Here is a 24,562-nt window from a genome sequence, read left to right as displayed (position 1 = left end):
ATTGGAATAGGGAAGTCCTGGATGAGAAAATACCCTATACCAATGAAGTGAAATACCTTTTCTGCAATTTAAGAATTTTGCCTTGATTTTCTCAGTCATACAGACTATATAGTTTTCTTTTTTTGGTTATTTCTTCTATTTTTTCCAATTAAATGCAAAGATAGTTTTCAATATTCATCTTTGTGTAAGCTTTTGAGTTCCACATTTTTCTATCACCCTCCCTTCCTTCTCCCTTCCCCATGACAGCAAATGTTATGATACAGATTGTACACGTACAATTGTATTTTACATATTTCTATATTCAGACTGTATTTTTTAAAGGTGGGACTTGAACCTAGATTTTCCTTCCTTTAAGGCTGCCTTTCATTATTTTAACATTATTTTGCTCAAGATCATTTTGATCAATATAATAGCATATGTAGTTAATAAATCTTTCAGTTTAACATGAGGGCTTCCATCTGAGCAACAGAGAAGGGGTATTCAATCTGAATTGTACCTCACTGGCCATATAGGTGTACAGGACTTTGCCTTTGATGACAAACCAAAGTGTCTTCCACTGCCGCTTGCCTTTCTTACGCCTGCTCAGATAGCCGCTGATAGCAGAACCCTCTCCGGAGGCTGCCACCTGTCAAGGTTAAAGCATACAAGTCATGACACCCATTGGCTAATGATATATTTTCCATTATGGATATAAAAGTTTGAAGAATGGAATACATGCAACCCAAATTCAGGGAGGAAATATAATACAAAAGATACTTTGAATAAGGCCTGAATATTCATTAAGAACACCAGATTTTGCAAAATAAGGAGCTAAACAACTCAAGACACAAGACTATTACAGAATTGCATTCAGAAAATTCATACATCAACACTGGTCTTTTTTATAAAAATGCTGCCCTCCTGTGGTACAGTTAAAGAAAATTTCTTCCAACTTAAAGGATAATATTTTCCATTCTTTTTAAAGAAACCATATTTCTATTGTTTAAATATGAACTCTCAGTTTTATGACCTCTTAGTTGAGATTTTCCTGGACATTATGTATTCTGTTAAGTTTAATTAGGATGCTTAGAAATCACAATATTAGAGCTAGAAAAGAGGGTCAGAAAACATGTTATCCAAACCTCTCATTTGTCAGATGTGGAAACAGAGAAAGTTGAGATGTTTTGTCCATGGTTTTTAGTAAGTTAATGGCTGAGCTTGTTCCAACATCAAGGTCTCTTTCCATCATACCAGCTAGGTCAGTGCTTCCCCCGCCCCAATCCCATAACTGAGGCTTCTCCATTTTGAGAAAGAAAGAAGCAATATACAAGCTTTTCTATGTACCTTAAAACAAAGACTTTGATGTCAACTCCTTTTTATCTGATTTTGCCCTCCTCCCCCATCCTCAACCAAAATCTCTTAGTAAGCTGAATTTTCTTTTCTCTGTTTTTCTGAATCTTTCTTAATGGAATGAGCCACAATAACTGGGACCTTTGGAGTCTCAAAATAGCCCATGTGGTGGCCTGGGAAAATCAAATACTTAACTTCCCTTTACTATTTTGGGCAAGGTCCTTCACAAGAAATTTATCTTGATGTTCATACAGAACAAGGGTGGGGAACCTCTAGCCCATGGACCGTATTGGTCTGACATTGCCAAGGCAACTGTATACAGGACTCAAAATTCAATAAATTGAGCCACTTTTTAAGGATGAACTAATTAAATGTTTGACCAACTGTAATCCTCAAATGATGTTATAAATATTCAAATGGTCTTTGGAAGAAAAAAAGGTTCTCCACTTCTGACATAGAAGAACCAGTCAGGAAGAAGTGAGAGGGTGAATTGTTCAATGACACCAATGTATAGTTATTACTGGACCTTTATTGATCCTGTCAAACACATGATAGCTAGATGATAGGTGATGGCCTTTGACTAATAAACAATTTTCTGATGTGGGACACCAGGTGAACGTAGTTTATGACCTGGGTTAGATTCAGAGAAGCTTTTTCTAAAATTTCCTAATGATTCTTTGGGTTAGAGAATTGTGGTACCAAAAGAAGAATCCCCAACATGCACTAATCTAAGGGTTGCCAATTTCTTTTGCATTAAAGACTTCCAGTGAACTTCAGCTCTATGTTCACAGATACCACTGGATGCTGTTGGACAGTGTAGGCTATAAGGGGAGAACAAAGGAGCAAAAGAGGGAGTAGGGAAAAACAGAATATCTCAGGACGTTATCTTTTACAAAAGTAGTCTTTCCCTTATCCCATCCATTTCCCTATCTCTTGGCAAACTTTAATTCAGCCTCAGAAGCCAAATTTGCGATATAGATAGAGAGACTCTATAACCTCTTTCCAAGGTTTCTCTAGCTAAAAATCAGCCTTTTCAGTTTCAGTTAAAAAAAAAACAACAAAATGTATATTATAAGGAAAGGTTAGAAGGAAGTGAAGAAAGGTCTAGGGAAACAGGGTTGAACAAGCATGATCATTAGTGGGACTATTTTCCATCTTTTTGATATTTACTTCAATGCTATTCCATGAAAGTTGGCATAAAAACAAATGATAAAGATGCCAGCACTGGCAGACCAAGAGTATATTTTTTTTAATCAATGGCCACATATAGATTTCCCTAACAATGATTCTCATTGTCATTTGCTAGACAGCTTTGCCCTACCTCTGTAAGAGCTGAAGGGATTTTCTTTTGTTTCTTGAAGGCTGAGGGATTAATGCTGTGGAAGACAGAAGAGAAAGCACCACTGGAAAACCTGGGTGATGACATGGGGAAGCTCATGCTCACTGGCCGCTCTGGAACAAAAAAAAAAGGAGGAAAAGGGAAGAAAAAGTAAGAATTAACTAAGAAATATAGTCCAGATGATAGAAATGAACAAGGTGTCTAGGCCAGGGAGAGTAGGGTTTTGACTTTTTCCAACAATTTCTTCTGACTACTTTTTGTGTTCATCACCTCTCTTACCTTTCAATAGCATTGGGATATCCCCTCCTCTTTTCTTCAATTCTGCATAGCAGCCATCACAGACTTTTGCCAGTCGGTCCTTGAGGTACTTCAGAGGGTATTTATTTCTTGAACAGTTTCGACAAACGATCTGCAGTAACAGAAAGAGGGAGGCTGGTAGCATCCTAGAACCTTAACATTAGGAAGGGTCCTTACAGGGATTTAGATCAGGGGTTATTAATCTGAAATCCATCAACTTGTTTTTTAAAGTATTTAGATAACTGTATTTTAATACATTTGGTTTCTCCTCTGTATTTTATTTTTATGCATTTTAGAACATTATTCTGTAAAGGGATTCATAGGCTTCACCTGATGCCCAGAGGGGTGTAAGACCTCTTATCTGGATAGTACAAGTCACTTATTTTGCACATGAGGAAACCAATGCAAAGAAAAATGTTTGTGTGTATATACACACACATTCACACATAGAGACAGAGAGAGATGGAGAGACTGAGAAAGACACAGAGAAAGAGAAAGACAGAAAAAGCAGAGAAAGAAACAGAAAGGGAGAGAGACAGAGACAGAGACAGAAAGACTTTTCCATGGTCAAATAAGCAGTAAAGACTCCAGAGCAATGAGTCAGAAGAATCCCTCTAAGTAAATCTTTCTCTTTCTATTTCTATACTCAAACCTCTACCATGGAAGCATATTTTGTTGACTCATGGCTACAGTTTGATAAGGGAACAATGACCCTCTCCCTCTTTGTCAATTCATGTCTTTTTCCTCCAGAACTCTTCTTCCTCAGTCCCCTTTAAGAAAACCTTCCCCTCCAACTATACAGAAGTTTCCTAATCTCAAAGTCTGTAGGTTTCCTTCAGGGTTCCCCCAACCCAGGCTGAGAAGTTCCTGGAAAAACTGTCTAGTCGGATCCCTCCTTCTCAGACAAGCTACAGTCCTTGTCTTCCTAATCTGATGGCATGGCCAAGCCTAGAAAGCAATCAACATACCTTTCCGCAAGCATGACAGTGATGGCGTCTCAGAGTGAGGGAGAAGTCACAGCCACAATTCATACACATCATGACATGGGACACAGGCACCAAAGTAGGAGGCCTCTCACCCAGGCAGATGCCTAACCTTTCTCGGATCTATAGCAAGGGATAAGAGAATTTTTAAATTGTCCCTTTCTCAGACCCATTGTTCTTCATTCCCCTCATTTCCCTTTCTTCTTCCCAAACACTATGTATATATCAAAAAGTTTTCTCCTTTTACTTGCTTTTGAGCTACTAAATAGGACCTCCCAACCCAGCCAGAAACCCCTCCCAAGAAATCAGGCTTCCTGGATCTTTCTTGTCATTTCTTTGTCCCTGTGGTCCCTAAGATGGGACAAATATTTCCTTTTGGAGGAGCAGTTTAAAGCTTGGACCCTAAAATCTTCACTTTCTTCACTCACTAACCCTGGCTAGAATAAATAAGGGGAATGGACATGCTACTAAGAGTTGGAAGATGATCTAGTCCTGACTTCAGCTGGCTAGGTGATCTTGTACAAAGTACTTCCTTCACTGGACCTGTCTCATCTGTAAAATGCAGGAGAGGAATCAGATGACTTCTAAGTTCTCTCTTGCTTTAGAACAAGATAAATAGTTGTGGTCTCCCCAAGGTCCCATATGGTGTGGGGACCTTATATTACTGTGGGGACCAAGTACCTTGAAGTTGCCTGGATACCTTGGTTGCCATTGGGTGGAAGGGAAAGAAAAGGACTTCTTGTTTCCCTTAGACCCTAGGAGTGGATAATAATAAAGACTAGGGATGAACATCACCAACTAGAGTGGGACAAGGGCAACAACATTCAATTAAACAATCATTTGTTTAGACAAAACTCAGGCTCGGTGATAGGCACCAGGGATGCCAAGGCAGAGGTGAACCCACTTTTCTGAGATACCTACATATCAGTGAGGAAAGTGCTTTGTAAATATTGTCTCTAAAGAAATGTAAATTCTAATAATTGTCCTTGAGTGTGAGGCAATTTACTGGTAGGATGCTTCCTGGGACCCACACCATCTAGAATCAGAGTCTTAGAAGCTCTAATAGGCCTTAGAAATGTTCTGCAGAAAGAAACTAAAGTGGATAATGGGAGGAGTGATTTGATCAAGGTCACTCAGTAGATAACAGTAGAATGGTGGTTTCACTGGCAGGTTCTGGTACTCTCCAGAGCTGCCTCATTATCCTTTCTAAGGATGATCCTGCCAAGAAGTCAGCATGTCATCCTAATCTTCTGGCCTGAGACCACTCTCCTCTATCAGCCTTTTCCTCTGCTGCCTGGCTCCCTGCTCACCTCCACACTGTTGTGGAAGGCAGCCAGGCTGTGTAGTTTGTAGTCCTCTGGCAGGGCTCTGCTGAGGCAGCTGTACCATTCATCCCTCTCTGAGCATGAGCTGTGGACAGAAACAGAGGGGGAAAGGAGGAGCTATTAGTTCCGGTGGCAACAGCTGTGTTCCTGCGACCCAGCCAGGGGTCCTAGTAGAGTCTAACTTCCTCTTGCTCTGTGCTCTGTGAGTCACTCCTAAGGAAATGACTTAAAATTTTTTTTTTAAAAACAGAGATAGAATATTTGACCATTTCCATCATGTGATTTGAGGAGTACTGGGCAGCCCCCTGTCTCCAAAAACAATTCCCATGATTGTCATGGTACCTGCAAATTTCACCATTAAAGATTCATTTATAGGTTATCATCGTACTTATAGCTGAACTTACAACTGGATGAGAACTTAGAGATAATTTAATTCAGCTACATTCATTTTACAGGTGAGAAAACTGAGGCCCAAGGGAGTAATTGTCAATCATGGTTCTTTTGGGTCCTGGATAATTCTTTCAGGATTTTCAAGAAAATTACTCCTTCTGACTTTATAAAGGAAAATACCACGAGTCATTTTGAGGTAACATCTTAATAGGGATGAGCCTCATGAGAGCATCAGCTCCCATAGATTCAATTATCATTTCTATATTGTCGAATCTCGGATCCACTTATTCAGTCCTAATCTGCATAATTGCATTTCTAACTGCCTATTAACTATCTCAGAGATGATCCATACATATGTTAAATTCAACATGTCCAAAATCAAAATCATTAATCTTTCCCCTTGAGGTCCCCCTCTTCTCAACTTTCCTAACACTGCTGAGAATACCATCTTCTCAGTTCAAACCTAGATGTCAGCTTGAGCTACTCTCTCTCTCACAGCCCTTCCCCCCATTTAATCTGTAGCCTCATCTTGTTGTTTCTACCTTTGAAATGTTTCTTATTAATGACTCCTTTCCTCTTTTGGCATTAATGCAGACGTTCATCACTTCAGACCTAGACTACTGCAATATTCTTCTGGTTGGTCTCTCTACCTCAAATCTCTCTCTCCATTCCAGTCCATCCTTCACTTACCTATCAAATTCAACTTTCTAAAGCTCAAATAAGACAAGATCACTTTCATTCTAAATTCCACTGGCTCCTTGTCATTTTCAGGATAAAATTTAAAATCCTATGTCATTTTTAAAAGTCCTTTATAAACTGATTCTCTCTTACAGTCCTCCTCTTATATCTTACTCTGTGATAGTGGTACTACCCTCCTTACTGTTCCTCAAACAGAACATTCCATCTTGCCATTCCATATTGGCTGTCCCCCAGACCTAGAATTCTCTCCCTCTTCATCTCTACTTCCTGGCCTCCCCAGCTTCCTTCAAAACTCAACTAAAATCCTACCTTCTACAAGAAGCTTTTTCTGATTTCCCCTTAAAGGTTCCCCCTAATATTTTCTCCACTGATTTTCTCCAATTTATCCTATGTAGATTTTGTTTTTTTACACAATTGTTGGTATATTGGTCTCACCTATTGCATTATGAAATCCTTGAGATAAAGGACTATCTTTTTTCTTTCTTGGAATGTATAATGAATGGCAATGTGCTTAGTAGTCACGTAATAAGTTCTTGTTGACTGACTGTCAGGAAAAGGTCACAGGGAGGAGGAGGAGGAAGGGAAGGAGGAAGGGTAAGAGGAGAGGACTGTTAATAGGAGATAGAAGGACTCCAAAAACAAACCATTGCCTGACTTTTCAATTTTCACATTTGGATTCCTCAAAACTTGTTTTCTGGTGGAATCTTACAGCTTGCATCATTACAGGTTTTGGAAGCAAGCATTTCAAGTTTGGTTGCAATATCTATCTGCATGTGAGCTTTCCCGGGAAGGTGGTCCAGTTTCAGGTAGTGCTAGGCTTGGGGAAGCATCATGAAGATCTTTCTTTTCCACTAGATGGCAATCTCTCCCTGTTTCATAATAAGGCAAGGGCTATGACTCCTATTTCTCTGATCTTAACAGTAAGAAATCCCTTACCTAACCCTAATTTACTAGGAGCTAGGGATCGTCAAGGGGCCTACACAGTGAAACCTTGACTGAGAAAATTTTAACAGAGTTGGAAGATTTTGGAGTTGGGTTAGAATTATTTTTTAACTACTCAATAAAGAATTTTTTTCCATGATTTCAAAATTTTTGGAAATGTTTACATTTCCTAGAACTCCCATACCTTGCAGACAGCATCAAACAGGACTCGGCTGACTCTATCTTCAGTGCATATGGGACTTTTTCCATCACAGGACGGCTGACCTGGAAAACCAAAAGCTCTAGTGTAATGGTTGGAGGTGGGGGATGGCATCTTGAGGATAACCCACTATCCTCACCCTTTTTGGGTGTTCATCCCCAGGGACATCCAGGAAGTTTAAGACTTTTAAACTCGGTCATATAGTTTCAGGGTCCTGGTCCTTGTTCTGCCATTAATAAGTTGTATGACATTGGATAAGTCTATCCTTTTTTTGGCATGTTTCCCCACTTGTAGGAGACAAGAGTTGGCCTTGATAATCTCCAAGGTCCTGGAAGAAACTTCCAAGGTCATCTAGTCTAACCTCCTTAGTTACACGTTCTGTGTTTAACTTGGCCATTTGGTAGGAAAAAGGAAAATGGTGTTGTTGATGACAACTTTCTCTCCTTCCCCTTTCCAAAAAGTCTTCTGTGGTTCCCTGTGTCACTTGGCATCCCCTTCCCCCCAAAGCTTTGGCAGAATTTATCTGGCTCCACCCACTATGGGGCTTTCTGTCCAAGCTGCATTGAGTCTACTTTTCCAAGGAGTGTCCAACACTGAAACTAACCTTAGCTCCCAGAAAATTCTCTAGAGGGAGGCAAACTCACACCTAAGGAAATTGCCTTAGCCCACTCCACTTACTCCAGCCTAAGTTTAGAAATTCCCCCAAAAGAAAGACCTGCTGTGACTCTAATCCATTACTCAGTCCCACTGGGGACCTACAATCTTCCTTCATTCCAAACTCTGCGACCATCTCCTGGACAAGGCCTTTCCTGATCATCAATTACGAGCATATTTTCCTTTTAGTCACATGTTACTTCTTTCTCTTTCTTTCTTTCTTTCTTTCTTTCTTTCTTTCTTTCTTTCTTTCTTTCTTTCTTTCTTTTTCTTCCTTTCTTTCTCTCTCTTTCTTTCTTCCTTCCTTCCTGTCTCTCTTTTTCTCTTTCCCTCTACCTCCCTCCCTCCCTTCCTTCCTTTCTTCCTTCCCTTTTTTTTTTATTTCAGGCTCTTAGTCCAATGCCTTGGACATAATATGCAATTAATAGTTGTTAGCTGAATTCAGTCATCATCACTAACCTCTTTCTTAACTCCAACCATTCTTTCTGCCATGAAGATTGGGTTATCTTTCCTTGAATGTTTTTTTAGTTCCCAAGTTCCCATTACTATACCACCACCAGGCCTTCATCACCTTATACTGTGATGACAAAAGTCTCATAATAGATCTCTCTGCCAGCAGATGATCCCTGTCAGTCCTTCTTACATGCCCTTTCTCCCTAGAGCACTGTTTTGTCATTGTATCACTCTCCTGATCAAGAACCTCAAATGCATGCAGGATAAAATCCAGACTAGTAATCAAAGCTCTCCACAATCTACTTTAAACTGTTCCAGACAGATCTATCTTTCCCCACTTTCTTCATCACTCCTTGCTCATTCTTACTTCCATGGGTTTGTTCACATAAATACCTACACCCAGAATGCTCATTGCCCTCTCTTCATTTATGCAGTATTCCCCATTTTTGAAGACCCAGATCAGGATCATGTCATCCAGGAAGCCTTCCCTGATGACCCTTCCCCACACTAATCCCACTTAAGTAATAATGATGATACCTTTTACATATATCTCATTTGAGTCTCACAACAACATTGGGAGGTAGGTGCTTTTATCATTCCTATCTTATGGATGAGGAAACTGAGGCAAACAGAGTTGTTTTTGCCCAAGAGTCATGCAGCTAGTTTTTGAGACACTGGGGGGACAAAAGCAAAATGAAAAATAGCTCTAAGAAGCCTTCAAGGGGCTTACAAACTATTGAGGAATAAAATATATAGGCAGATGCATAAGGGTGTGTGTGTGTGTGTGTGTGTGTGTGTGTATGTGTTAGGGAGGGTGCATTAAAGCTAGGAGCACCAGGAAAGAGCTGGTATACCAGTATAATACATATGAACTAGTCTTTGAAGGAAGAAGCTAGAGATTATAAGAAGCAAAGGTGAGAAGGGAGTGAATTTCAGGTGTGGAGGCAAAGCTAAGCAAAAGCGTAGAGGCAGGAAATAGAACGTGGAGTTTAGGTAACTATGATCAAATCAGTTTGCCTGGATTGTACTATAAGTCTGGACTGGCAGGCTGCAACCAGATTGTGAATGGCTCCAAATCAATCAAACACAAGATTCTAGGTTCTCTTATCTTGGGTCTTATTATAGGGGCCAAATCTTCACATTTAACCGGGAAGTTCCTTGAAGGCAAGCAGCCCATCACCTGTTGTCTCTTCCCAGTGCCCAGGCAGGCACAAGAGAGGTTCATAATGAATACTCTTGAATTTAATTCAATTTACCCTCATACTGGACACAGCCAGTGTGTTCTTCAGCCGGTATTTACCATCCTTCTGGGGAAATGTGTAAAGAAGGACATCATTCATCTAGAAAAAGAGAAAAAAAGCAGATCAATAGTTTTCCTGCCATAGAATGCAGTTTGCCAAGGGAAAGGAAACTCTAAGCTTCTGGGAAGGAGCTAGAGTGTGGGAGAAATGGTGCCTCCCTAGGATTCTCTACAGTGAGTCCAGAAGCCATCCCCATAGATCACAGGCATGGAGATCCAGAGCTCTATAGTCCATCTGGTCCAATGTCTTTGTTTTGTAGACACAGAGAATTGACATGATTGTCCAAATTTACACAACTAATAGGTGTCTTAGATGGGATTTCAACCCAGGTCTTCCAACACCAAGTCCAGTCTTTTATTACTCTTTGGGTGCTGCACACAGGGTGGCACCTAGAGGTTTCTCTTTGGGGGAGTGGGGTTTCTTGGGGAAGGACAAGTTTAATGAGACATTGTTACCTCAGAAGCTTTCCTTCTAAAGACAGTTTGTTACTTCCCTCAGAAAGCACTGGAATTTGATTATCAGGTGCCCATGGAAACCGGTCTTGGAGGCAATAGTATGGCAGAAGATACCCGGGCTCATAGGATAATAAGAGTACAGTTATGCCTTCCATATCCCTGCTTCCCCTATTACAGTTCTGATATATCACTGGTCAGCATAAGCAATTAAATGCTGTGGAAACAGCAGATGACACACAAAGACCAGCAAGTGACAGAGTAAAAGTTTAGAAATTCAGAAATTCATAAAATATATGTATATTATTATATAATATCAGCATACTTTATCTTTTAATGCCATAATAATTCAGATTTCTTCTCTGATATGAAAGAATGGTCAAAAATTTTATGTGGATTTTTCAGATCATAGAGGTGCCACATCCCTAACCCCCCACAATGTGTAAGGAAAACTGTACATACATATATATATATATATAAATATATTTATATATGTGTATACATATATATTTAACTTATTTATTTTTCCAACTACAGGCAATGATGGTTTTCAACAACCTTTTTTTTGCAAGATTCTGAGTTTCACATTTTTCTCTCTTCCTCCTCCTGCCCCTGACAAAAAGCAATCTGATATAGGTGATAAATGTATAACTATGGATAACTGTATTTATTTTAAGCTTCAAGGGACCTTAGAGTCATCCTTTTATAGATAAGTTATCTGAGACTCTGAGAGATAAGCGACTTGATCAAGGTCATACAATTGTAAGAGATAGGGCTGGGATTTGAAAGATTCCAAATATACCTTTCTTTCCATACATTGATCATAGGATGTAGAGCTAAGAAGGGACCTTAGGCCTCATCTAATCTGATTTAACTCCATCATTTTATAATGAAGTGATTCAGGCTCTTAGGGAAAGAACTTTTTAAGATCATCTATTTCTAATCCCTTCATTTCATAGAGGACAAAAATGAGACTCAAAAAGATAAAGGGTCCTTTAGAAAGAAAGGGTTAGCATTAACATTTGAGCATAGGTTCTCTGCCTCCAAACTTACTGCTTTTTCCTTTTACACCATGACTTAAATTCCAGACCTGGATCTGTCCTTAACTTTTCATGGCAAATCACTTTTTCTTTCTTGAGCCTCAGTTTCCTTTTCTGTAATATGAGGAGTTTGGATTGGGTGATATCCTCCCATCACTAATATCCCATGACTTATGAATGTGGTATATTTCAGATTCCCAATTCAGTGGGAAAACCAGCTACCCTGAAGTGATGGACAGCACTCAAGGCTTATTCTAAGTCATCAAGGGACAAAGACACCGATCCTGGCTGCTGTCAGCTGCTTCCCAGAAGGCCCTGCTGAGCTTGCAGCCTCCAAAGCTGATTTTTTAATTTATCAAGAATGGGCATATTTTCATCTCTCTCTCTCTCCCATTTTTTTAACCTGCCCCCAGTGCACAGCGCTGCCATGGTAACTGTGATTAGCATCTCAGGATTTTATTAAATGTTCAGTGTGGCTTTGTTTGCTAATTGCCAGTTGAGAGGTGCTTTTTACTTTCCTTCTTTCTCTGAACCACACACAAAAGGGAAAATGAACCTCTAATCTCCAGCAGCTGAAGGCTTGGCCTATGACTGGTGATCAGGGAAAGAAGGATATTTGGTAGTTTCCCACAATAATAAGATACCAATAGGTAGCCCTGTCCACATAGCCACTATGTCCACAGGCATGTTTCTGATGAAGGTCCTTTTCTCCAAAATGTCCCCTGGGCCACCACTCACCTGAGACCTTTATGGGATCCTGGGCCTCTGGAATTTTATATTTATATTTTCTCCAACTGGGGCATTAAACAGGAGGAGGGGGAAATGACAATTTTCTTAAATAGGATTTTTATTCTATTATGTCAGAGCTGGCAGAGATTTTAGAGATTAACTAGTCCAATCTGATCACTTTCGAGGGTTAAGGAAACCGAGGCCCAGAGAGTGGCAACATGATACAATGGAGAGGATTGGGAGAAAGACCTGCCTCCAAATCTTGACTCTGTTCTTGATTACAGGACCTCAGGCACATCATTTTCTGGCTCTGGGTCCATATTTTTTGTCAAAATGAGGGGGTTGGAATAGGCAGTCTCTCGGGCCCTATCCAGCTCTAAATACCATGACCTATTATTATCTTGGATATGAAATGATTTGTTAACAGTCACGAAGCTAGTTAGTGACAGGTCAGGACTCAAACCTGGCTCTCATCTTACAGATCCATTCAATTAAATTAAGCATATGTTTATTTTGTCCTGTGCTTCTTAGAAAGGAAGCATAAGATCCGGAGTCAGAGAGAGGCAGCTATGATATAGTAGATAAAACACTATATCATTTGAACTGGGTTCAAATCCAGCCTTAGACACTAGTTGAAAGAACTTGGGGCAAAGCACTAAATCTGTCTGCCTCCGTTTCTTCAACTCTCAAATGGGGATAATGATAATATTTCTATATTACATTGCATAACATTATACCCAGTAAATAATAAATGATCTTTTCCTTCCTCCTTTTAAGATAGTAGTGTCATTTTCTCATGGGAATAGAATTGTCTATTATATTAAGCCAAGTGCTTTATCTTGTTTCCAGGCCTTCATAATCTGATTTTATGTTGTCTTTCCAATTTCATCTTCCTCTTTTTCTCAACTCATCTCATAGGCTTAAGGCAGCCTGGCTGTGTCACTGTCATATTCCTCTGTATCTTTGTGTCCACTATTTCTCCTGTTGGAATAAACCTTCTCTACCTTTTTCTGTCTAATCACAACTTTTAAGATCCAGTTAAAGTAGAGCCTTTTCCAAGTACCATTCTCCAACTACCCCAGACCTTGGTAATCTCTTTTTCCTTTTGTCTCCAATAGCTCTTTATGTCACCCCAAAACTGTCCCATACCATGTACACTCATTTTATTTTCTTTCATAATTTGGCTCCAGAGTATTACAATAGGTTATTACATATCACTTCCCTTTATGACTTCTATGATTCATTCTGTTTCTCACAAATGGGCCTTCCATCTCCTATATCTCCCATGCCTAGAATGCCCTTACTCCTCCTTCCTGCTTCTTAGAATTCCTAACCTCCTTCAAAGCTCAGATCAATGGCATCTATTCCACGGGTGTCTTTTCTGAAACTACTCTGACTGCCTCCCATCAAAAACCAAAATAAGATTGTTATATTTATTATATTGTATCTGATTATACACACAAATTGTTTCTCCACTAGAATGTAAGTTCCTTGAGGGAAAGCACTGTTTCATTTTTATTTTTTGACTCTCCATCATCTAGGTCAGTGCTTGGTACATTGTAGGCACTTAGGTTTGTTGGCTATCTTGTCTCTGAGCCTTGTTTTCCCACCTGGACTGTAGCCTCCTTGAGGGTATGGACTGTGTCTAATTTGGATCTCAGGGAACATTGTAGGCAATCAGAATTACTTGCAGGAAAACTTTTTGAGGAAAGACAAAATTTGATGTGAACTCTTAGTCTTTAATAGCTTCCCTGCCTCTCTCTTTGGTTCTTAAATCTCTTCCAAGCCATTCTCCCTAGAATTTAATATTCCAGTTTTACAATGAGCTTCCTCTGTCTACAATACCCAGTCATACAAAATCCTGAGTGTAGAGCTGTCTTATTTCTACTTCCCCCAACCCCAGAGAGGCTTGACAGAAAGAGACCCCCCAGCTGCTCACTAGAGGTTGCCTACCCCCCCCACTTTGCTTTTCACTCCACTACAGCAGGTTCTGTAGAGGAATTCTTGAAAGGCTGAGATCAGAGAGAATGCCTCCTTGGGGGCCACTCATGGGTGTGTGGGGATAGAGGGATGGTGAGTGGGAGGGGGTGCGGCTGAGTTAGCCCAGTCTGTGCAAAAGCTTTCACTGGAGCCAAGACCTCAGGGGAAAGTGGGCCAGCCAAACACCAGAAACATCCTGGCAGGAAGCCCCAAATTCAACAATATCACTGGCCAAGGGAAGCCTGATGACTCTTAAGGTTTGACAAAGGTCACTCACACACCCATATAACAACTCAGACATACACACACACACACACACGAACATTATAACCCCAAAATGACTTAAAGAGGGTCCCAAACTGCTCCAATCCTTTCCATGTTAGCTATGAAATTTGTTGTTATGAAGTTTGTAGTACCATCTCACCCCTCTTGCCCTTAGCTGGCTGGCAGCCTCAGGTATCTGGAACTCAACTGGAACCAAAAAGAGGGACCAAAATAGTTGCCAAAAATAAAACAGTAAAATTCCTCCATATTAGAAATAATAATAATAATAATGAAGTCAAACTAGTGCTTTAAAGTTTGCATATCACTTTGCATACAAAAACTCTTGAGTTTATCAATAACCTCAGAAATCATTACTATTTTATAGATGAGGAAACTGAGGCTCTGAGGGGTTATGCCCATAGTAACAGAGGTGATATGTAGAGGGCTGGACTTGGGTTCAAGGAAGACTTGGGTTTGCATCCTACTTCAGATCCTTATTATCTGTTTAACCCTGGGTAAGTCTCTTAGGCTCACTTCCTCCTGATCTCTCAAATGATGGGTGTTGATGGCTTCTAAGTTCCTTTCTAACTTTGAATCTATGATCCCATGACTCTAAGGTGGCATGCTATCCAGGATGTCTTTATGTTCTTAAGGGAATCCCATCAGTCTCTATGGAATCCTACTCTATTGTGAGAACCCAACCATCTGGATATTCAGTTCAGCCCAGTGCAGATGAGAACCAGAAAAGAAAGGAGCACTGATAAAGGTAGGAATGCTGATGAGTTGATGGCACGTGAGGAGAGAGGAGAAGCTGGTTTGTGCCCTGGTGGGAAGCTGCCCCCCATTTTACAAAGATCCTCATCTTTCTAAAGGCCATCCTGAGGGCACTGGAGACCCCAAGGCAAATCCTATCATGTGCTCCACCCATTCTCTTCTGTGTACCAGGGACATCGGGTTCAAATTAACTCCAAGGACCATCTTTTCAAGGAAAAGAGAGATGGATGGGGAGAGACAGTTTTGCTTTCTCTTTCTGAACTGGCTTCAGGCTTTCCTATCACTCCCTCAAATCATACTATGTAGATTGTCCTCCATTCTCCCTTTGAGGAAGGTCATTACAATTGTCCCTAGAAGGGTAGATCTTCAGGGGATCTTGGAAGTCATTCATCTTAATTTTACAGATAAGAAAATAGACACCCAGAATGGTTAAAGTGGCTTCCCTAAGGTTACAAAGCAAGTGTGGCAGACTTTAAGGAAAATTGTTTGACTCTATATCCTGTGTGATTTCTACCATCTCAGAGGGATTCAATGAGAGTTTGGAATCAGAGGACCTGTGTTTAAATTCTATTTCTATGTGACTTTGAACAAATCACTTTTTTCTGGGCCTCAATTTTCTTATCTGTAAAAGAGGGAGAAGGGCTGGGTGACACTTGAGGTTCCTCTCTAGCTCTGAATCTGTGGTTCTATGACCTTTTCTCATAGACTAACTTTCCATCTCAGCTTTTTTCCTTTCTCTTTGTGGGGTGCATGGGGGAATAGGTTTTTCAGAGGATGCTCAGAGTGAACTGACCTGTGACTTCCCAGACAAACAATGCAGTTGGCATTAGACAAGGATCAATAATTAATTCAGGTCATACCCTTTAACAGCAAGGAGAGAGGTAGTTGCCACTGCAATTCTCTGATTCTGGGACCATTTATTGGTTTCCTTTCCTTCTGCCCCAGAGTTAATCCTTCCAGGGGTAAGCCTGCTTCAAATGGACTCCATCCTTGAACTTTCCCTCTATCCTTTCTCCCCACCTCCACCCAATGCAGATCAAAAGATTGTAATTCTTCATGTTTCATCTTGATCTTTTCCTAGTTTGGAGGCTTACCTATGCTTATTAAAAATTTTTTAAACTTTTCTGTTGACTTTTGTCTTTTAACTATTACATTATTCCACTGCTCACATGCAGTGGAGGAGCACCAGGGAAAAGAGAATGATGTATTTTAAACTGTAAGGCTGTTTTTTTTTTTAATTTTTGGCAAGCAAACCACTTTTAGCTCAGAGCTAAAAGAATTATTGATCTATTTTTAAATATTCCCAGTCCACAAATTAAACATACCTAGATTTCAGCTAGGTAGCAAGTGGATAGAGTACTAGCCTTAGAAATAGGAGTATCTGAGTTCAAATATGGCCTTAAACTTGACTTTTACTTGCTGTGTGACCTTTGGCAAGTCACTTAACCCTGATTGCAATACATCCAGGAAGGGCCACTAGACCCAGATGGCTTCAAAGGAGAAAGGGAAGCTGGTGAATTAGAACAGTACCTCTCACTCTAATCCAATTCATGTACTTGTCATGGAATGACCTCTCTGTTGTCATGATCTTTGAGAATGAAGGGCAAATATCATCAACAGATTTCTTTAAGCAATGAATAAGTCAGGGACTACCTGGGAGAAAGTGGAGGACTATGCTTAGTTGGGGTTGTATTTTACATGAATCTTTGCTATTTTCCTTTCCTTTTCTCCAAGTAAGGGGGAATGGCAACCCTGTTTACCCAATACCAAACCATACCACACTAGACTACAACTGGGGGGTGGCATGACTTGTCTTTCATAGTTCTGACAGTTCATGATCCCTATGAAAATGTGGATAAAAGGTGCAACCTTTATTTTCTCCTTAAAAAACATCTTAGTAGAGCTCTGAATAGTTTCTAAAAGCAAGATCCTATAAGAATGGGACACAGGATAGATGCTTGGAGGAAAAAAAAGGAGGTATTGAATATTAGGAACTTGGAGGAGCCTTAGTATTTAGAATATTAAAACTAAGAGGAACCTTAGAAATTCTTTAGTCATAGACTGTATTATCAAAGACCTACAGAATCCTCGGTTAGACAAAAAAAGTTCATTGCAAATTGACTTCAACCTTTTCAGGATTATTGAACATACCCTTCATGTTCTCTACATTCTAGCCACAACAGTCCACTTGCAGTGCTTCCAATTTGTCACCCATTCTCCTCTACCCAGGCTCTGGATAAGCTGTCCCCATGCTTAGGAGTGATGCCTAGAATCTCTAGCTTCCTTCTTGCCTTTCTTGATCCCTCTATAGTGGTCAGTGCTTCCCCCTTCTCAAAAAAGCATGTTTTTATATATGTGTGTTTACGTGTTGTATTCTTGCTCCCCTCTCCATCCCCCCACCATTGGAATATAAACTTCTTATAGGGCAGAGAATGTGTTTGTTCTTATCTTTGTATCTCTTAGTACCCAACACAAATGCTTCACACAGAAAATTGGATGGATTACCCCAAGGCTGCATAACTACTAAGTGGCAGAGTGAGAAATATAACCCTGAATGCCAATGAAACATCCCCTGTTACTATAACATAAGTCTCCTTTAGCATCAGGAAAAGATGAGAGGATGTCAGAAACAATCCTTTCTGGTTAGAAAAATCGATCAAATCTACTTTTCCCCTAGGAGTAGGGGCTCCTTGAGGACAAGGGCCATGTTATTTGCCCTTTTTTATACCCTAGAACTTCACACAGTATTTGGTACAGAATTATAAATGCTTAATAATAATTAATGAACACTAATTGGTGGTCTGACTGGCTCCAGTCATTCCAGATTCTTACCAAGAACAGATGCCGAGGATGTCTGGACTTTCCCGTCACTTTCATCAAAGTCCCTTCTTTCAGAAATTCCTACAAGGAATAATCCAATGTCAGTATTTGGCTTCTTGTAGTCAGTCACTCAATGCGTACTCTGTCCCAATTATGTAACAGAAGACTTGTCGAGCAATAGGAGGGAAGTAAACCTTTAGCTCAAAGTAGACCTATCCCACTGCATGCAGAAATGGGGCAGGGATGATGTTAGTGGTCCTGGGAAGGGCCTTAAAAAAGAGTTGTACCTATCTCACCTTCAAAGGATGATTCTGGTGTTCAAATGCTAAGGCTATACAAGGTTGACCAGGGCCAACCTTCAAGGCCTGGCTCCAAGAAGTAGCTCTGAGATTTATTGCCTGAATGACCTTAGACAAGTTGCTGATCCTCAACAAGCCTCAGGTTCCTCCTCTGTAAAAGGAGGGGGTTGGAATGGATGACTTCTAGGATTTCTTTTGGCTCTAAATCTATGATTCTAAGTCTCACCTTCTCCACAGAGCCTTCACTGACCATGCAATCTTCAAAGATCTCATGGCATTTAACATGTATACTATTTATGTGGCACCTAAGTCTCTTACAGGCAAATTGTATTATTATTAGTAGTAATGATATGACTATTGTTGTCAATATTATTAACAATAATAATAATTCATATCATATAGAACTTTAAAATTTACAAAGTACACTAAGAGGTAGGTAGCAGGGTTATAATTTTATCCCCATTTTACAAATGGAGAAATGGAGACTCAAAGAGAAGTCATTTTCTCTGGGCCACCCAATGTATGAATAGAATTTTTTCCCCATAAGACTGAGAGGTCCTGGATGCTAGAAATCCTGTTAGCTTCTCCCATGCCATGTAAGCTCTTTGAGGTCAGGGACTATTTAATTTTTGTCATTTCATCTTCAGCACTTAGCATTGTATCTGGTTCACAGTGACTAATAAATACTTGTTGATGCACAGTATCTATGAGGATGTTGGCACTCAGAAAGGATCAGCAGAGGAGCTCTCTCTTTCTTATAGACTGAACCTGGCCCTTGGGATGTTTATTTGCTTTCCTGCTCTTGGTAAGTTTCATTTGACATAAAAGGATGTGGTTCTGTCTATAAGTCATGACCCAGGTCATAAATTTCTCTTCTCTTCTGAATGGAGCCGCAGAATGTTTGATATAGCAAGTAAAAGCAACTAAGTGGAGATAGTGTGCTGAGACTGGGGATCTGAATTCAAATCCAGCCTCAGATACTAGCTGTGTGACCCTGGGCAAGACATTTAATCTCCATCTCTCTCAGTTCCTTCAGCTATAAAATTGGGATGATAGCTTCTATCTCTTAGGAATGTTATAAGGATCAAACAAGGCAAAATTTGTAAAGGACTTTATACTGTGTCTGGCACATATGGTAGGCACTTAATAAATCGTTAGGAAATAAATAGGAAAGAATTCCTTCCTTCCTTCCTTCCTCCCTCCTCCCTTCCTCCCCTCTCTCCCTCCCTCTCTCCCTCCCTCCCTCTCTCCCTTCCTTCCTTCCTTCCTTCCTTCCTTCCTTCCTTCCTTCCTTCCCTAAAGGGAGAGATGAGAACATTAGATCATGAGATCATAGATTTAGGACTGGAAGGAACTTCAGAAGTCATCTAGTACAACTCTCTTCTTCTAAGTATAAGGCATCTAAGACTCCAGGGATGTGACATGAGCTGTCCAAGGTCCCACAGGTGATTGAGTTGTAAAGAATTGGGTTCATGAAGTCAGTTCCTCTGACTTCAGATCCAGGCGCTTTCTGCTCACCCCTACTGGATCCTAACTAAGCCAAAGTGCTGGATTTGATTTGAGAAAAAGGCTCAGAAAAAGAATAAATGTTAGTTCCAAATATAACCCTGCAGGCACCACTGTCTATTTTCTCTCAGCTACTTTTCCTTAATTGGCAATAATATGGAAATGACATTGTTTATGGTTGTTTGTCAATAGAGTTTTATGTTCATTATTCATATTAAAACCAGGTGGATTTTTTCCCTTAAAAATAAATCAAAAGTTTTTTTTTTTAAACTTATGTGCAGTTCTCAGGAGACCTCTTTTTCTTTTGGTTAGAGACCTTCCATGGTGGCTGGGGGTGGGGTGGGGAAATATTCCCCTTCTTTCCCTGCCAAAGCCTTCCTTAAGAAGAGGGGTGCCTCTTATGAACTCTGAGGTAAAAATATACATCTACTCCTTTAAAAGTGGAGAACTGCCCACAGGGCATGGATGCATCTTCCCATGGTAACATGACGCATGACCGTGGGTACCAGCCCCAACCCTGGGGAATAAGGCAAGCCACCAGCCCAGGCCCTTTGCCCTCAGCTTTTGGCCCTGAGCCAGGCAGAACAAGAGGTCTTGGCCTCTCCCTCCTCCCTAGGCCCAGAGCCCAGTCCAGCCTGGACCAGTAAACACCACCTGTAGCCAGGCTGGGCTGAGGTCTCACCCTGCACTGATCCAAAATAAAACTGGTCCCCAAACAATGGCCTTATCAGGGGCCTCACCCACTGTGCTTACCCTTCCTGGCTGGAGGAGGTTGTTCTGGCCTCTGACGCTGTGCTCAATGTGGACCAACTTCTGTAGGTTTTCCTGAGGGCGAGACAGGAGTAGAGGATTAAAATGGGTCAGAGAGATTAGGAGAAGGAGAGGGGGAAGCCTAATTTTTTCATTTGTCCATTTTTTTAGCCCATATCCTCATCTAATCAACACTTACTGAGAACCCACAAGTATTCTGGGCAAACTGGGGAGAAGGAGATGGATAAGACTTTGTCCCTGCCCTAGTAGAGATATCTCAGTCTAGGGGAGGATAAGACTTGTACATAATTGAGCATAATACAATTAAGGAGATAACTAATGACCTGAGGGAACTGTAAGCACAGTTCTGGGGAAGGAGGGATTCATAGAAGGAGAGAGATTACTTTCAGCTTCAAGAAAGCTGAGGTTTCTCTGAGGAGATGCTATTTGGTTTAGAATGGCAAGATTTTCACAGACAGGGATGAGGGTGGAAAAGGGAGCGTTTTTCATGAAGAAGTAACAGTATGAGTAGAAGTGTGACTGTTGGCTAGAAGTGTTAGCTGTTTGGAATGGTGAGTTACCACTGGGTCCTAGAATGCTAGTCTGCCAACCTTACTGGGCTGTTGAACTGCCAACCAAATCAATAGATTGTGAGGGATGGAGAGATTACTTAGATATGGAACATCAATGATAATATTAGCCTGACATATGGGTAGGCAGAAGATGGAGAACTCAATGTCCTCAGTGCTACCTGACTGATTTTTTCGAAAATCTCAAACCTAAACTGCTGGCCAAAGGCCGTGGAATTCTATAACCATGCAGAGATTGAGTCACATAGAAAAAGAGAAAGACAGTGACACAGAGAGAATCAAAGATAGGGGTATAGAGATGAAAACAGAAACAGAAAGAGGCTAGGAAGGAGTTGATATATATAAACAGAGGAATCAAGAGACAGAGAGACATACAGAGACAGACACACAGAGAGAAAGAGATACTGAGAAAGGGAGAGAAAGAGAAAAAGAGAGAGACCTACAGATTCAACTATTCATCAAGTATTTACTAATGTTGAGAATATGAAGTTGCTTATTTGCTTCTTCAGGTAGGTTACTTGGCCTCTCTGGCCCTCACTTTTCTCATCTGTAAAATGAAATAATTGTACTAAATTATCTCAAAATCTTCCAGTTCTAAATCATACTAATCTAAATATCCATTTTTGTGTTAGTCACTGGAATAGACATAAAATTTTAGATCAAATATGGTCCCTGCTCTTATGAAGTTTATAGTCTAGGAGGAAGAATGTACAAATAGAAGAATTATAAGTAAGGATATTAAAGAGGTATAAACAATAAGACTATCATTATAACATCATTGATAATAGGAATGATCAAGGAAGGCTTCCTGAAGGTTATAGCAACCGAGTTGGACCTTAAAAACTGAAATCAAAGTTTTTGTGGAAAGAACACTACATTTGGGGTAAGAGGATCTGATTCATAAAATCCCAGGTCTGTTACCTGTGTAACCTTTGACAATCATTTAATCTCTCTGGACCTCAGTATTCTCTCTATAACCTGAATGTTGACCAACTTGACTTCTTAGATCTCTTTTAGCTCTAAATATTTTATCTTATAACCCAATGCTGGAGAAATGACATTGTATGTCTAGGAAACATCTTGAACAAAGACCTAGAGATGGGAAAGTGTAGGACCTATTTAGGGGATAGTCTAATTCAGATGGAATATAGAGTGTATAGAGAGTAGAATGAGCCATAGTTGGAAAGATAGGATGATGCTAAGTTAATTGAGGACTTTGGTGTCAGAGAAAGAAGCATGACTTTTTGTAGGTAGATGGTGGGAGACCACCAAAGACTTTGGAGCAGAGGAATAACAATCACCAGATCCATGCAGGAAAAAAGATTGTTTCAGAAGTGGTCTCAAGAGTGTGTGCATTGGAATGGAGAGAGAATGGATACAGAAACACTTGTTTATTATAAAGTCCAGGGAAATGATGAGGGGAGGGACAATGAGAATTGTCCATATTAACATGGTAGCAATGAGAAGAAAGAAAAATGGATCCATATTTGAGAGGAGAGAGAGAGGAGAAATAGATATAATTTGGTAACTGATTCCCCCCAGTTGCTAGTGTTTACCCCTTCTTCAGATTTGCTTGAATTTATGTTACAAGACTATAAATTGCAAGAACATGCCAACTTGCTTATGTAGAGGAAGTTTGCTCAACTAAATTTCATTATATCAAAGCATTTGCCTAGAAGAAACAGGAGAAAATGAGACCAAGGGACCAAGTAAAAGTGCTAGCTAGCCTCTGTAAAAGTCAAAAAGATGAGAGAAAAGTTGGATGATCATGTTTGCGAAGTTCTATTGAGGGAGGGGATCTGGAGACAGCAAACAGTAAGGGGGATGATACCATTTGGTTAAGTGGAAAAAAGGAAGAAAGTCTGTTAGAAATTCATAGAATAATTATTGGGTAGGGAGCTTTAATGTAAAACAGAAAGTCACACCAGTATTGGCAGGTCCACTGGCTTAAAGCTGCCCCATTGATTAAACATGGTGCCAGGTGAAACAGCATAGGACCCCACAAGGTCCCTGACAAGTCCAATTTCTTAAGGAAAACAGGATGCTGGAGGGGAAAGTCATGGGCCTCTTTCTCCTCCTTCTTGGCCATCTAAGCATTTCACATGTGGATTCTATTTCTTTCCTTCCCTCTTCCATTCTATCCCCCTCCCTCTCTCTCTGTCCTCCTCAGCACCCCCTTCCTGTTCCCTGCCTACCCAATCTCCCCTGCTTGGGAAGCTGACATAAAGGAGGACATTCCATAAGTCAAGAAATTACTCAAGAGTTTTTTAAATAGGACACAGATGCCCCAGATCCAGTGACATGAGCACAAAGCATTACTGCAATGGTGACAAAGATACTTTATTGTCCTCCAGGAGCCCCCAAGATGATGATGTCATTACCCAAAATGCACTGCCTATGAAGACAGGTGATAGCAGCCAGAGCCTCTCAGAAGAATTAGATAAACTGCCCATGTTTGCAATGCAATTTGTATTTTCCAAAGTCCTAACGCCTTTCTCTAATTTGATCCTTCACAACAACCTTTCACAGATAAGAAACTAAGGCTTGAGGACAGCTTACATTTGTGACTGGATTCTGGACTTAGGTTTCCTAACTCCAAGTTCAGTGATTTTTCTACTCCACTGTACCTATTTTGCCTTCTGAGGGGAGAAATTAATGGGGGGGGTGTATTTCAGGGCAAATGAATAGAGAGAGTAACATACACATATCACTTTCTTTGTTCCTTCTCTCTCCATTTTTTCTCTCCTTGTCTCTGATTCTTCTTTCTCTTTCCTGACCATCTCTCTGTCTCTGTCCATCTATCTCTCTCCCTCTCTCACACTCATACACACACCCAAATAGTTGAGATGTATGCAGGGTATTCCAAAATCTTACTGTGGTTATAACTTTAATAACTTTGGGAGTATAATGCTATGAACCTACAAAAAAACTATCATTTGAAAGTTTAAGTACATAAACTTCTTTTGCACTTATTTAGTTAAGAGAATTTACAACTTTTAGTTTTAATTTTTCACAAGACAGCCATGTGGGGCAATTTCTGGATGATACTTTCTCAGACTGGCGGCTGGGGAGAGAAGGTCCTTTTCTTGTGGAATCATATCACAATCATAAAAACCTCACTCTTCCAGTGATCTTAATGTTAAGGTTCTGAATACAATCCTTTCAGAAAATGAGCAACAGCCAATCAAAGTTTTAGTAAATTTCCAAAACTGACTAGTTTGGAGAGTATAGCACAGAGTAAATTTTAATAAGAACCAAACCAATATTCAAAATATGAGTAACTAACCATTCATATGTTTTCATAAGTCTGAAGCATGTATACTTCTGTGCTGAAAACTGCACCAAGACTTTTGGGATGTCCTGGTTTACAAGATGCTTTACCTAGCACACTGTTCTTCATTTGACACTCAGAGCAACCCTCCCTCTGGGATGGGAGCTTCTGGAAGT

General features: G+C 40.3%; 1 protein-coding gene and 1 long non-coding RNA gene across 3 annotated transcripts in view; one reads left to right on the top strand and one right to left on the bottom strand.

Annotated features, from left to right (window-relative positions):
* The window catches only part of FGD5 (FYVE, RhoGEF and PH domain containing 5), a 171,091-nt gene that overhangs the window by 3,385 nt on the left and 143,144 nt on the right, over positions 1-24,562 (bottom strand). For both annotated transcript variants that reach the window (XM_074198480.1, XM_074198481.1), the window contains exons 11-19: positions 20,529-20,600; positions 17,983-18,051; positions 9,867-9,950; positions 7,489-7,568; positions 5,259-5,358; positions 3,934-4,071; positions 2,948-3,077; positions 2,651-2,781; positions 497-625 (exon numbers count right to left, since the gene is read on the bottom strand). In XM_074198480.1, the coding sequence (XP_074054581.1) occupies positions 497-625; positions 2,651-2,781; positions 2,948-3,077; positions 3,934-4,071; positions 5,259-5,358; positions 7,489-7,568; positions 9,867-9,950; positions 17,983-18,051; positions 20,529-20,600 (933 nt within the window). The remainder of the gene's footprint in view (positions 1-496; positions 626-2,650; positions 2,782-2,947; positions 3,078-3,933; positions 4,072-5,258; positions 5,359-7,488; positions 7,569-9,866; positions 9,951-17,982; positions 18,052-20,528; positions 20,601-24,562) is intronic.
* LOC141496220 (uncharacterized) overlaps positions 21,156-24,562 on the top strand; it is a 71,645-nt gene continuing 68,238 nt past the window's right edge. Inside the window, exon 1 of the long non-coding RNA XR_012470983.1 lies at positions 21,156-21,624. This is a non-coding gene — a long non-coding RNA (uncharacterized LOC141496220). The remainder of the gene's footprint in view (positions 21,625-24,562) is intronic.

This window comes from Macrotis lagotis, chromosome 8 (assembly GCF_037893015.1).
Source record: "Macrotis lagotis isolate mMagLag1 chromosome 8, bilby.v1.9.chrom.fasta, whole genome shotgun sequence".
NCBI classification, from domain to species: Eukaryota; Metazoa; Chordata; class Mammalia; order Peramelemorphia; family Peramelidae; genus Macrotis; species Macrotis lagotis.
Note: the sequence above shows the minus strand (reverse complement) of the source record. Positions and strands in the feature narration are given on the sequence as shown.